The 15859-nt window shown below is 41.6% G+C and overlaps 1 protein-coding gene across 2 annotated transcripts in view; it reads right to left on the bottom strand.

Moving 5' to 3' along the window:
* Window positions 1-13411: 13411 nt before the first annotated feature.
* ddr2l (discoidin domain receptor family, member 2, like) overlaps window positions 13412-15859 on the bottom strand; it is a 41422-nt gene continuing 38974 nt past the window's right edge. For both annotated transcript variants that reach the window (XM_079516224.1, XM_079516225.1), the window contains one exon: window positions 13412-15528. In XM_079516224.1, coding sequence (XP_079372350.1) covers window positions 15394-15528 — 135 coding nt within the window. In that variant the 3' untranslated portion in view covers window positions 13412-15393. The remainder of the gene's footprint in view (window positions 15529-15859) is intronic.

The following is a 15859-nucleotide window of genomic DNA, read 5'->3' as shown; positions in this document are numbered from 1 at the left end:
TCATCTAAATTACCTGCCCAGGCCTAGAATGTCAACATGCACGTGTATAAAACCATGCAGGAAGCAACATTTCGATCATCAAATTATGTCCAATGTATTTGTTTTATGAAACGGAACATAGCAGAAATAATCATAGCAATACAGTACCAGATATATATTATAGACAACTCACTTGTAACTAAGTCACTCTGAATAAGTAATGTCTGCTAAAAACCTATAATTGTATAAAAATACTGCCTTAAGCAAGACCGTCATATTGAAATAAAAATGTGTCAATGAAAGGCATAGAAAGAAAATATAATATATCATCAATCATCATTACTGTTTGTGTTCTTGTTGTCATGCTGTAGTTTCCAAACGTACAGGTCAGGTTATACAAGTAAGACGTGTAAATGGTGATCCTGAATTTGATAAAGCAATGGCATTAGGACATCTGCTAACATTAACTGCTCTGTCACTATTCCTTATCCAGCAGTGTAACGTTAGGCAGTAAAAAAGGGGGGAAAAGGTTTTGGGGTTTTCTAGTGCGTCAGTTTGTTGCATGAAACAACTACTATAGAGACCCTCTGGGTAACATCTATAAGCTCAAATCCAGCTGATTCAAGAATCAAGTATTTTTTATTGTTACATCTCATACATGCACATGTCTCTGAGTACACAAGAGTAAAAGTCTTTGGCTTTGGTTCCTCCCTTTTGTAGCAGCAAAAATAACGAGATAAGTGTGTGTGTGTGTGTGTGTGTGTGTGTGTGTGTGTGTGTGTGTGTGTGTGTGTGTGTGTGTGTGTGTGTGTGTGTGTGTGTGTGTGTGTGTGCGCGCGTGTGCGTGTGCGTGCGTGTGTGTGTGTGTGTGCGTGCGTGTGTGCGTGCGCGTGTGCGTGTGTGTGTGTGTGTGCGTGTGTGGGTGGTAGACAGGTGTCAATCTTTCATAGCCTGGATGTGGGGACTAGCATTTCCAGAGCTAATTGTTCTTCCTGGTCTTCTCATTGATGCGTGTTGCATGTTTTTCTTTCTACAGTGTCTTTTCCTGTCATCCTCACAGGTGAGATACTGTAGGGTCCGGGATATATTGTAATCAAACCATGTCACCTGAGCATAAATCTGGATGGACTGTGTCGGGGACTGTATCCATAGAAATGAACCCATTCCAGGCTGGTGCTGATCAGTAGCAGGTATAGCTACTGTATACTGTATGCACTGTATATACAGTATACAGTGCATACTGTATACTGTATATATACACTGTTACCTGGCAACACCTAGGTAACAACATGTGTATGCACTTTACCCCCACGTTGCTGCCAGCCTCATGCAGCCAGCCCCTACTGCCTGCCACTAGGTAACAACATGTGTACACATTTTACCACCCTGTCCCTGCCAGCCACTACTGCCTGCCACTAGGAAAACGGCGATCAGGCCGAACAAAAGCTCATTTTTATAACATCTGTGTAAACATCAAAGGCAGGCTGTTCCCAATGAGATGCAGGTGTCAGGGGTTGATCTGAGGCTTTTCTTTAGAGGCTCCATAATGAGGGCCCCGCTGCCTGCAGGGGCCCTCACTCAAACAGGAACACATAAAGACTCATGGAAACTGTAGACACAGTAGCACTGTGTTTACCTTTATCATCATCAGCAGCAGCTGCAAGATTTAATAAAAGAGAAATGGAGAAAATGAGATTTGAAGTTAGCTACTTGCTATGTTGCAACTAATGCATGCATGCACACTGCATGCTTGCGTGCATGTGTGCAACTGCAAGCTTGTGTTCGCACACACGAATGCGCACGAAAACCAGAACCATGTTCATTGTGTGGGAGTGAGAGAGAGATTGAGAGTATGCTTTGTTGTCTTGCTTGTCTTGCATACCAACCCTGCCTGTAAAAAGGAACTAAACAACACTTGGTTGGTACAGTCATACTTGTTGTGTAAATCACACACAAAAGCTTATCGTTCACAAATATAAGAAATGTGAATCAAATTCAAGTTAACAGTACATCTACTAGTGATATTCTAGCAGCTTGTTTGGCCTTGTAGCTGGGTCTAATCAGACACACCATGGTTAGACTGAATGGATAAACTGGCTTGGCATTTCCCAATGTACAGTAGCTGATGTAACTATCCTCTGTTCTTTTTCCAGAACTAAAAACATATACAGTCAGTGTAGTAGCTGTTGCAAAAAGTCCACAGTGAGTCAATCCATATCTTCTAATTAAAAGAAAGGGAAAGCCTTAGGCTAGGCTTTTATAGCGGAATTTGGTAAGCATCCCCTTCAACATTAATATCCAGTTGCTGATTTTAATTTGCTGACTAATAGCTGTAGAGCCAATGGACAGGAGTGAGTGAGTGAGTGAGTGAGTGAGTGAGTGAGTGAGTGAGCAGTGAGTGAGTGAGCAGTGAGTGAGTGAGTGAGTGAGTGAGTGAGTGAGTGAGTGAGTGAGTGAGTGAGTGAGTGAGTGAGTGAGCAGTGAGTGAGTGAGTGAGTGAGTGAGTGAGCAGTGAGTGAGTGAGTGAGTGAGTGAGTGAGTGAGTGAGTGAGTGAGTGAGTGAGTGAGTGAGTGAGTGAGTGAGTGAGGGCAGCTTAACAGCCAGTCATTTGGAAATTTGTATAAATAGTTGAATGTGTCTGTTTCCTTGCTGTAAATACTATAGTATAGATTAGAACACAGCATCTACGCAGCAACTGACCCCACATAAGCCCTGACCCCTGTCCTCTAGGGGAAGCACTGATCACACAGGCCTTGCAGGCTCTGTAAAATGTGTGTGTGTGTGTGTGTGTGTGTGTGTGTGTGTGTGTGCGTGTGTGCGTGCGTGCGTGCGTGCGTGCGTGCGTGCGTGCGTGTGTGCGATACACTGTCATTGAACATATTTAAAACGGTTTTACAATTCAGCAGCGCCCTTGTTAGTCCAAATTATTAAAGTCATTCCTCACCTTAAGAAGGGACTAGTGACTAGTCCATAAACATATAGGTGGAAAACACACTAATCACATCCCCAGACCTGGCCTTGTGCTGTTGGTACCTAAAGGAATTTGGGCAGGTAGCTGGAGTCGTAGCCTGGGCCCCTCAGGCATCTCCATTCTGAACCTCCAACCCAGTGAAACTCCATCCGGGCTTGCTGTACTCTGGTCAAACTGCCTATAAAACAATACAACCCCTCAGAATCAGAACCATGTGATTCTGCATCATGCAGATTCTGGTGGAGTGATGGCTCAAACCCCTGGGAAACAACCAACATACATGTAGTCTAACAAATCACACCCGTGTGAACGGAGTGGTGTAAGGTCTGTCTGACGTAATGAAATCATGTCTGACGTAATGAAATCACACCCGGGTGAACAGGGTGAACATAGCAACCATGCTCATTTTTTCTGCACAAAAAAGCCAGTTGTAGGAGTGGTTTACACCACTCAAAAAAAGGAGGATATTTTCTTGCAACCAATAAAGATGGGTCGATCTTTGAAACCCAAAAATGGTTCCCGACCCACAGTTTGGGAACCACTGACTTAAGTTAAACAGTAAACACTATATGCTGTACTTTGTTCAAGTTTGTTGACCAGGATCCCCCAGCTGTCAGCTCTTTTTGGACTACTCCTTTTTCACCTCCAGGACCACACTAAATCTCTTTACTAAAAATAGGCGATCTACAACATACTGCAATGTGTTTGATTCACTTTTTCCACTGAATGTTCAACTATTATGACATAATATGGAGCTAGGGTTCAAGTGGTTAAGAAAAGAATAACTAGAGTATATAGTAGGTGCAGGATGGGCTTTGTACAGTACCTAGTAGGGTTATGTATGGACCAACAACTAGGACGGGAACCCCTTTTGGGGTAGTTGCTATATATAACATATTTTTTGTAGGCATTTTTAGAATCGGCCTCAGATCTAAATGGGTTAATAGGCCTATTTCCATCTGAATTACATAAGGCACTGGGAAAGACTGTCGTTACATGTTGTCACCGGTTCATGCAAGCTGTCCCTTCCAGACCATATATTGATGTGATAAAGATTGCCTATAGTCTTTCCAGTCTGTCCCACAGAACCACCTCCTTCCCCTGGAGCGAGAAAAAATAAGAAGAAAATAAAAAAAGAGAACCCTGACTTTGTGCTACGTGGCTCCAGCAGCACATGAGCATCCCAGAGCATCAAACAAAAGAAGACGTATGTGGGGGAGACGGGATGGAGACAGAGCCAGAGAGGTGTGTAGACTTTACTGTAAGTAAAAACAGAAGAAAGAACTTTCCTTGCAGAGTCCAGCAGCCTATAAAACTGGTTAAGAAGGAACATATACACCAGTTTGACGTTTCTACACTAAAATAGCGTCCGACATATACAGTTCAGGGGTAGATTAAGGTAGAGGTATAGCTCAGTCTTTCTCCTGTAAGAGGGAGGCAAACAGTATAGGAGTGTCAGTTTATGTCTGTGGGGAATGGGAAATGATTTCTTATTCAGACCAAAACTGTAAAGAAAAGTGGAAGATGAAGCTCTGTGTATGTGTGTCTATATTCCTTATAATTCCGCCCCATGTGACGTCATGTGGGTCAATACATCATCATCAGACGTCTTCAGTGCCTTCACCATACGTCATCATCACGGCACCGCTCACTTCACACTGGGTGTGATTTTGTTTTGATTGATTGAATTTGGTAAATGATGCATTTACAACACAGCATCTTTATCCATAGCACTTTACAATGTACATTACATTCACCCATTCACACACACATTCACACACTGACGGTAGAGGAAACCATGCAAGGCACCAACCAGCTCATCGGTAGCAGTTTGAGGGTTCAGTGTCTTGCTCAAGGACACTTCAACATGCACTAACCAGGGGGAGCTGAGGTCCATCCGATTCCCAAGCAGCTTCACTACCTCCTGAGCAACTGCATCCCCACAGCAGATTTACCAGTCAGTCTCTTTTGACTGGCTCTTTCCTACTGTTAACCTCTAGCCTTTAGACTTATTTTACTAGATATAATGATACTTTTGTTTGAACATATCCAGATCTATGCAACATTCTCACATTGGGACCACTCCTGTAGAATACATGTGACTTTTTATGTAATAAATATACAACACCCAACAACAACTTACTTACTTACTTACTGTACTTTTGAATAAATGTTTTAGAGTGGTCAAGATGACAACACAGTGACTGTTGCAGAAAGGGAAAATGTGAATGAGTTACATGATCACACGCTCACACGCTCTCACACACACACACACACACACACACACACACACACACACACACACACACACACACACACACACACACACACACACACACACACACATGCCCATGTGTCTGCGTGTGTAATCCTTGACCTGTTCTGGTCCACATATCAAACAGGTTTGAGTAGAGGTCAGGACACTATCCTGAACATTTCTCTTACTTTGACCTCCGGTCGATGTCGACGTGACAGAAATCACACATGTGGAGATTGTCTACTCCACGGCCAAGTTCTCTCTTTCACTTTGAAAAAAATAATTACAGCTAGGCTAGGGTTTTGGCAGGAACTACTCTAGCATCACGCCACACTGAAAATGTTGTCATATAAAAACTGTTGTCTCTTAGCACAATGGTATTGAAACATCCCTTGGGACCAACAGTTTCTAAAGAATGTGCGCTTTATATTTAGACTAGGCTACTAACTAATGTGGTTATTTTATTCGCTACTTTAAGGTTGCACTACAGGAACTTGGAAGTCATATACAATTAATTCTACAGCTTTTTCTAAAATATAACAGTCATTTGTGTGCAAATATAGCTGCTATAGTTGACCTTTTGGCTTTTGTCTGACCTTAGCTAGAGAGAGAGAGAGAGGGAGAGAGAGAGAGAGACGTGTCACACATACAGTATTTAGATGCAGGACTAAAGGCCTCGACATAGTCAGTTTTGTTCCTTGCGTGCAGGAGTCAAACGGACACAAAAAACGCAGTGGTAGATGAGAAATACACATAGTGGTTGTAATAGTATAATGTAGAGGGAGTGCAACGAACCATGTACAACCCAGATTCGGCACAAACAAGGGACTAAATTATTTTCGCTCCTATGCCACCAAAATGTGGAACGCCCTACCAACAGTCATTAAGACATGCGAATCCCTTGACTCCTTCAAAACCGCTCTCAAAGGGCACCTACGGATGGCTGCAATTCGAAACTGGCCCCTGTAAAATCGGAATCCCTCAAACACGGACGCAAGGACAACACAAGAGACGGTCGCGGCCACACAGCCAACTCAAGGTATGGCCACTGAGCCGACTTGGGGACCCAACGCAAGGACAACACAAGAGACGGTCACGGCCACACAACCAACTCAAGGTACGGCCACGGAGCCGACTTGGGGACCCAACACAAGGACAACACAAGAGACGGTCACGGCCACACAGCCAACTCAAGGTACGGCCACGGAGCCGACTTGGGGACCCAACGCAGCTCCTCCAAGGAAAACAAACAAATGAACGGAGCTGAACGTGAATCCCCCCCACCGCCCACCCCTTTTTTCCCCTCACTGTATATGTTTCTTTTCCCTTTTTACCTCCTTTATGATGAATTCCTGTTCTGTCCTTTGTCTATATAGTGTCTATTTGTACGTCTCTAAATGTTTTTGATGAATTGAAAATGGTGGACCGGTTGCCCACTAAGTCCGTTCCTCTTTGATCTGGCAATCGAGCCTCTTGCGATTTCTTTGCGCCAAAATGCCGACATTGTGGGCATTCAGAAAGGCGATAAAGAGCATAAAGTGTCCTTGTATGCAGACGACCTGCTGCTGTTTGTCTCTGACCCATTAACCTCCTTGCCAGCAGCTATATCATCACTTGACCAATTTGGTCGTATTTCTGGGTTACATGTGTTTGGTCCGACGATTCATTGATCCGATACCCCTAACCCCTAACCTAACCATAACCGCAAGCACGGGAGCAGGCGCTAGTCCGAGGTGCGGACGCATGTCGAACCAATGCTCCGTCGGACCATAGTATGCCTCCCGTATTTCTGGCTACAAAATAAACTTAAATAAAAGCATAATATTTCCAGCCAATGAAGCTGCATCTGACCTAGATTATAGTCACATACCCTTTAAGGTTGAGAAGGGTCAATTTACCTACTTAGGCGTATCGGTTACGCGCAAATTTAAGGATCTTTTCCCAAAAAACTTTGTCTCTCTTGCAAACAGAGTTAAGGAGTCATTACAGCAGTGGTCGCCTCTTACAATGTCCCTCGCTGGCCGCATAAATTCAATCAAAATGAATGTTCTTCCTAAATTCACATACCTCTTTCAATGCGTCCCTGTGTTCATTCCAAAATCGTTCTTTTCCTCTTTAGACTCAACAATTTCATCATATACAGTATTTGGCAGAATAAGAGGCCGCGTGTGAGCAGAATGTTACTTAAAAGGGTAAAGAGGGATGGAGGCATGGGGCTCCCCGATTTTCGTCATTACTATTGGGCTGCTAACATCCGGTGTCTTGCCTTTTGGAATCATTTCTACCTTAAGCCTAATTGCCCGGAATGGACATCTCTGGAGCTAAAGTCGTGTAGGGATTTATCACTTCCAGCTATTCTTAGTACACCGCTTGGCCGCCCCCTGCCTGATTCAATAACTAACCTGGTGGTGCGTCATACGCTGAGAGTGTGGGCCCAGTTCAGGAAAACTTATAATTATAGAGACCTCTCCCTGGTCAGTCCTGTTGCTTCCAACCACCTTTTTGTTCCATCAATGCAAGACATGACCTTTCAGAGTTGGCATGGAAAGGGCATCAAATGGTTTAAAGACCTGTTTATAGAGGGGAGCTTTGCATCCTTTGATCAAATTTCAAAGGATGAAATATATACCTAGACCACACTTCTACAGATTTTTGCAGGCCCGACATTATGTGAGCTCTATACTACCTGACTTCCCTAATAAGCCTAATGCTAACCCTATTGATGAATTTCTGTCTTTTGACCCGACGATTAAGGGCGCCATTTCAATATTATATGATATCATTTCAAATTCGAGGCCAGCGCCCTTAGATAAGATAAAGGCCGACTGGGAACATGATCTGGGCCTCACACTGTCTGATGAAGTTTGGGATTCTGTTTTTTCTTCTATACATAAGTCTTCTCTTTGTGCACGACATTGCTTAGTGCAGTTTAAAATAGTCCATAGAGCTCATATGTCTAAGGCTAGACTGGCTAGTATTTATCCTGACGTAACTCCTACCTGTGACAAGTGCAAGAGCGGTGATGCAACTTTGATCCATCAGTATTGGATGTGTCCTAAATTACAACCATTTTGGGGGAATGTGTTCGATACTCTATCCAACATTCTACATCAAAATCTAGACCCAGATCCCTTAGTGGCTCTCCTTGGCACTGCTGGAAGGGATGACCTTCCTCTAACACACATAGAGTGTCGTATGGTCGACTTTGCCTTGTTGCTCGCTAGGCGTGCCATTCTGCTCAAATGGAAGGATGCTGCCCCGCCCGTGCTCCGTCAGTGGCTTCGTGATATAATGTCCTGTCTCGAGTTGGAGATGTTAAGGTTTTCAATTGCCGGCTCTGAAAAAAAGTTTTACAAGACCTGGGGCCCGTTTATGACATTCTACCACAACACACAAACTGCATAGTGTGCCGTGCCTATGCCTCGGCTAACGCCAAACCACAGCGGAAACAAAATCTGCTCTGCTATGAAAAATCTGCATTTTATTTTAATATATTTTTAATTTTTGTAATTATGTATGCATGTATTTTGTGTATGTGTGTATATATATATTTATTTTATTTCCTCCAGACTGTTTTTCCGACTATCCTTGGGATTGTGGGTGGGGGGAGGGTGGGATAGGGGATTGAGTTTTATTTTTATATTTTATATGTCTGTTTAATACTTGCCCCTGGGCTACTGTCAAAAACCTGAATAAAAAGATTTTGAAAAGAAAGAAAATGGTGGACCCTATTGGAAACAAGTGTAATGCTTAATTGGGTCGTCCACTCACAGTTAACAGCCTTTGTATTGAGTTTGTGCTTGAAATGTACTGTAATTCTGCAAACTGTTAATACATTTTTCAATCAATCAATCAATAATGTAATAGAATAATGTAGGCTATGAATTAGAAACGTGAGTCCTGACTTTTTGTTTTTAGATTTGGGAGCAAATCCCCAATGTTCACAAGTGAAATGATATATTTTAATACAATTTATAAAATGCGCCATAATTTTATTTTAAAATTTGTTATCATTTTACAAGAACACTTGTTCAAGTGGACTAGTGAAGTCAGAGCTAGCTCTCTACTGCCCCTTGCTGTTCTCCAACAGAAAAGCACATGGAATTATCCGGAATACATTTTCCATTTATATTTTAAACATTCAGCTGACCCTTTTTCCTGAGAAGCTTGTACAGCAACAGTAGAATAAAACTATTAAAAGTAGCATAGGTAAATAGCACTTATGTTTTGACATCCCTGGCCGGCCCAGTAGCCTAATACAAAATGTCAGGCTGCTTCAAACCTCAAACAAATCAATGACTCAAGCATTCCTGAGCAGGATGTGACAGACCAAACCCTTTCCTCTTTGTCAGTCTCTGGACTTGTTTAAATAAATATATATTGATATATTAAATAACAAAATAGTTTCTGGATAACACCACTGTAGAGTTAAATGCCTAATTTGGAAAATTGAATACATGTAATAGTTTTTTAAATATTCACTAAATGTAACACAACAAAGAGACGTGTAAATTGAGAAATCTGTTTATTATAAGAAACCAAACCGAGACATGAAAGCATAGAAACCTACATGAGGGCCACAGAACGAAAAGTGCTCGGCTCCCAATATATTACTATACACAGCTACTCTGACTAGCATATGTACATGTCTGACACAATGCTGTAGATGAGACAGAATATCACACAGGGTGGAGTCATCTGGAGCAGGGATGTGTTTAGAAATATAATAGTTTTAAAATAAGCAGGAAGACAGGAAAGCTCCATTACAAATGAAAGAGCTCCAGCATGTCCAAACAACCTGAATTCCTGTAAAGAAGAAAAGTCACATGATTCAAGAGCAGACATGTTAAGAGAAAAAAGCAGTATATAAATTCTGATAGATAATCAATAGTTATCACACTAAATCTGCATTCGCACACTGAGATTATAACTGATACACAGTCTAAAGACCAGCCTTTCTCTCTCTCTCTCTCTCTCTCTCTTTCTCTAATGAAACCAGAAAATTAAGGCACTAGGCTCACGATTGCAAAGGACTCTGGGAGACTGAGTTTAGTGGTTTCCTTATTACATCCAATTATTTTCTCTCCCCTTAAAACCCCCCACCCCCTCTTCAGTCTCTCCTTCTCTCCTGTTTTGGCTTTTTGCACAGCCAAGCAAAACTGGGCACCTCAACGCTTAGCGACTGCAGTCTCAAATATTTCCCAGTGCTCAAAGGAATGTCACTTATAAAATAATCTAATGTCTCTCCCAGACTCCCACATACCTAATACCTATCCATGCATACAAAAACATGCATCTACATTCTCACATACACCACGCATATCTAGAAGTGTTAGGATACAGTACAGATAACACAAACAAAATGCTACTGTATTATGACAACAATAACAGAAACAATGTAAAACACATACAATTCTGTCTTTGGACTCCCCTAATAAAATTGCCTCTCCTAGTCTCACACATAAATGTCAGTAAACGGATGCCATTCCAAAGCTTACTGGGAGGAACACAACAAGGTGATCAGAAAATGCCCTCCAAAAAACTGTGGGAGCAAACAATTGTTCTAAGAGAGAACACACAATACATATATGGCACATTGACATTAACAAAATATATTTAACATAAAATGGGACACAGAATGATAAAATATCAAAAAAAGGTCAAATGTGCTTTAACATTTTGTGATTATGAGGGAGATGATGATGACATCGGGCGACCAGAGGGCAAGAATAGGCAGGCAATAGGCTGAAATGAGCACAGCTGGCTGAAACTGAATGAAGATAGTTCTTCTCAATACTATAATCATCATCATCATCATCATCATCCCCATTATCTTCTCTCTACTCCACTTTCCTTAGTTCTAAAGCCCGATTCATACTGTCGCACGAGTGTTGCGCGTTGAACATGAACAAGTGAACAAGCTCACAGTGTAGGCCTGCAATTTTCAATATGCGACACTGTTGTGCGACAGATCATACATTTGGATTAAGTATTAGATGTATCCAGAGCAGAAGTCCCACATGCTGCTTCAATACTGCCATGGTAAACGTACTTTAACGTCCTTTATTTTACATGAAAGTGCGCAGATGAAAAACTATATTTGCTTTGTTTTTACATTTTACCCTGCACCATGACCCCAACTGAAATATGTGTGTGTGTGTGTGTGTGTTTTGTTTTGTTTTTTATCTCAGCCACACTGAAGGCCAGGGACGGAGATGATGTTTTTGCCCATGTGTATGTGTGTGTTTGTGTATGCATGCATGTGAATCCTGAGCTAATCTTAACCAACTGCTGGACTAATCAGCAGCAAACCACAGAAGATACGGCCCTCACATTGACCTCACTGCCTATAGCACACTCTTGAACCATAGGTTGTACAATGTTTTTTTCACTGGATTATTTTAATGACACCACCCATTTTGACCCATTTCCAAAACATACACAAATCATGTGTAATGTGATAACGTCTGGATTTGAATCACATATTGATTGGCCTCTAAATAAGTTAGAGACAAAACCAACTTTGCTTAGACCCATAGGGAGTGCCACAAATGTGACAAATGTCACTGTTGCAGAGACATCATTTTATTTTATTTTTTACATAATCACAGGAGTGGTGTCAAGACAGAGTTACGACATTGAGGGGGCAGAAAATAGCCTGGTCACGTGGTTCAGGTACTCATGCGAGCCCAGGCATAGACAATGCATTCCGTAAACTTCCGGTTGTCCCTATTCAATAGAAGTCTATGTAGAAGAGCCTGGCCCCATGACGTGAACAGAGTTGTCGTAACTCTGTTGCTCTGGTGTCAATGAGTGCCAAACTCAGGAGGGGCCTATTTCTTACAAATAGGCATAAATCATGAGCACAACATCCATCAATCCCAAATTTAATTTCACCTGTGCCCATTGGGGGGTGCCAAAATGATAAAAGTTAGAAGAACTGTATGTTATTTCCCCCCATGACTTCCTCTGGTCTGGGCGGCTGCAAACCCAAGACTTACACAGCGCTGTGTATAGTAGGCCACCGTCCCGATGAAGATATGCGCTCTGTGGAAAACTCTTTTCTAGTTTGTTTTGTTTTTTCAGTTCACTGTGCCCTTGCTTAAATTATAAATAGTAATGTCTTTCTCAAACTCATTAGCAGATCATTACTTACACCGGCCAGTGTGGAGAATAATATGAAACCTTCTCTAGATAAATAATATAAAAGGTTAATACAGTTTGTCTTGACAGGCAGATAAATGGTGCCTCGGTCATTGACTGGTGAGTGCAGGTTATGCAGTAAGTGGGACTTCTCCAATGGTTATTTCTCTTTGGCGTTTATTCCACCCACCTCAACAGTCCCTAGTGGCTCAGTGGCCCTCATCACAGAGGGCCCTGTTCTTACACAGTAGTTCTGCTGTGGCCCCTATATAGACACAGATATTTGTCTATATATCTACAGGCCACTACATACATATTAAGTTAACATATCTATATACTGTATGTACAGGCCCCTGCATATATAAACAGAATCTATAGCTACAGTTATCTGCATAGATACAAAAACTGAATATTTAAAGGTAGGGTAAGTGATTTTCTTTGGTTAAAATAAGTGTTAAAAAGCTCTATATTGTGATAGTACTCATTGCTATAGAGTATTTGTTCAGTAACAGGAGTCTCTACTCTATGTCTCTCCAGCTTTTTATTCAACTGAAAATGTATTTTCAGGTCGAGATACAAATTTGATCCAATCAGTATAGAGAACTCAGTCGTGATACAGATTAAACAAGTGGGATTGTAAGTGATGACACAAAGAAATGAGCAGACTAAATTGGAACTGGAACACTATACAAATTAAGCTATGTGACAACCAGGTATAGTGTGGTGACCACCGTAGAGACCGTGACAGCCGGAATGTAGACAGCACCCGGGTGAGCAGTATGGGTTAGCGCCCCAGCCTGTGTCCTCCGTGAGGAGGAAGCCCAACAAACCCTCGGTGAGGCCTTTAAGAGGGCCACTAAAGCCGCAAGCAGAGCCTGCAGCACCACCTTGCTGCTCAGGTGGAGTCTGCGGAACCATTGCCTCACTCAAAACCCACCTCTTCAGGATAGCCTTCCCCAGCTGAGGTCTGGTTAGGACGTCCCCTCCCCCCTTTCCCTCGTTTATCCTTTTATCTTTTTAACCCTGTACTGTTGTACTGTTATGTTTTGCTCCTTTTTTTTTTTTAATAAAGTCAGTTCCTAGTGTTCCTATGTAAAGCGCTTTGGGTATTTAGAAAAGCGCTATATAAATTTGAGCTATTATTATTATTATTATTATTATTATTATTATTGCGGCTTAGGAATCCACCACTCCTGAATGAAGTGTCTGGTGCTGGGACTCTGGTGCAACGCACAGGTCCTGGGCCTGGTGAGAGCAGGAGTGGACCTGGTGAGACGTAGGAGGGACCCGGACAGGAGTCAACCCACAGAGCCTAGTCCTTCCATGCGCCAGAAGCGTACCTCCCAGCCCTGGCAGAGTAGTTCTGGAGTAGTTCCAACGGATTGTGTGGCCTTGGTCTTTCCCTAATGAGACTGATCGAGGGTAGCTACTGGGACGTAAGTCAGGACTGGGGCGCTTGAGTGAGGGGTATGTTCGAGAGACCCGAAACCTTGATGACCTTGGGATACATCACTGAGGATACGTCCCAGGTGCATCCATGCAATGTTTTTGTTATTAAAGCTGATAAATGACAACTTTCTCCAGATTGGCTGAAATGTTATCACCTACCTGAAAATCTATTTTCTGTTTATTAAAGGAGAGACAGGGAGACCCCTGTTACTGAACAAACAGCACTATAGCAATGATTACTATCAGAATATAGTGCTTTCACCTTTCAACAAAAAAAACATTTGTTTTAAACAAACAAATTCACTTACCCTACCTTTAAACATCTACAGGTCCCTACAAAGACAAACAGTTGACACACCATCTATATTTCTGACCTGAAACAGTACACAAATGAAGAGATACCTTGACTCTTTCTTTCTTTGTTTTGTTTTGTTTTGTTTTGTTCTTTATTTATTATTTTGCCAGGCACTATTGATAGCAGTGACCACTGATTTCAATGAACAATGCTAGAATGCTAAGATGTTGACTGGAAACTTAAGCCAACACCATTATTGTGGCAAATGATGAAATTGTCAAGGTATCACTTTGAAATCTGTCTCTATTTCTGACTCTCATCACATCAACAGAGCAAGAACTACACTGCAACACCATCCAATTGTTCTACAGTAAACAAAGTGCTGAATTGTTATTTTTCTTTCGTATAAACAGTCCTGACAGCAAACAAAATAAATGTTTAGGGCATATTTAACCAAATTACCCACAGCCAAGTGGAGTTCACTAGGCTACATACACACACGCATTTTAGCACCATAGAAGAAATAATCTGTGTCTATACTACATGCCTGAAAACTCATATCACATTTGACAGCACTTTGACAACTAGTGTGGAAGGTATGTATAAATGTAGCAAATGTCATGATTTTCAACTGTCAACTTGTCAACTGATTTTCTGCCTGTGATTCCCATAGGTTTCGTTTCAATGCAGATTCTTACCACTGTGATGTGATGCTCACCTTTCATATCCATAACAATGACCAAGAAACGATAATAAGATAATAAAAAATACAAATAAAATAGAATATCTAAAACAAAAACAGTTAGCTCCAGTGTGGGTGAATATGAACATGGATATGTGAAACAGACACATAGGTAAACACAGTGCTTTACAACAACAAACCACAGGGATAAGAGAAACAGACAAAGGCTGTCCAGTTGTTGGCATGTTCAAAGGTTCAACCAGAAGCAAAGTAAACTATATAATAAGATACAAAAGTCTTAAGTCAAGAAGAGAAACTGCAGAACAGAGCTCAACACACAGTTCAGAAAGAAACAGGAAAGAGAGTGTAACGTCTTGTTTCACTGAATGAGACAGAAGAGATTGTTTTTAAAAGACTGGATAGTCTGAGTCTCCCAGTAGAGTCGACCGGCATCAGCTATCCACCTCCATTTTGTTTATCAGGTTGACCTGTTGAAATGCTATTTAAATGTTAATATCCTCACCACCTGACTCTGTTCACATCAGTCAGTCGGTCATCTCACAACAATCCAGAGATTGAACAACCCCCCAAGTGGGACATTCCCAGAGGCCTTGGCTCACTGGTTGACATGGGGCCTCAGAGCTTGGTAAAGCCCCTCGAAGGTTGGTCGCTCTGTGATGTCACGAGCCCAGCAATGCATCATCAGCTCAAAAAGAGAGGGAGGGCAGAGGGGAGGGGCATACAGGAAGATCTGAAAGAAAGCAGAAAGAAGCAGACAGAGGTATTCGATCAGATTTCTTTATACACAGGAGGAGTCAGGCATGTTTTAACAACAAGATCATATTGATCATATTGAACAAATGACTAGTCAATTAAAATGATGGCACTAAAAACTAAAATACATAATTCTCATTAATGTTAGCAATAAAATCTAAAACAAATGACTGTTGTTACATGTTAGAAAAAACAAAAACAAAGTACCTACTTAGGCTAAATGTCTGCAATTATAAACTAAAACAAATGACTGTCACTAAATGTTATATACAATATTGTATATAACATTTAATGACTATTATGACTAT

The sequence above is a fragment of the Electrona antarctica genome, assembly GCF_951216825.1.
Source record: "Electrona antarctica genome assembly, chromosome: 12".
NCBI classification, from domain to species: Eukaryota; Metazoa; Chordata; class Actinopteri; order Myctophiformes; family Myctophidae; genus Electrona; species Electrona antarctica.
The sequence above is the reverse complement of the archived record's forward strand: the minus strand, read 5'-3'. Positions and strand labels throughout refer to the sequence as shown.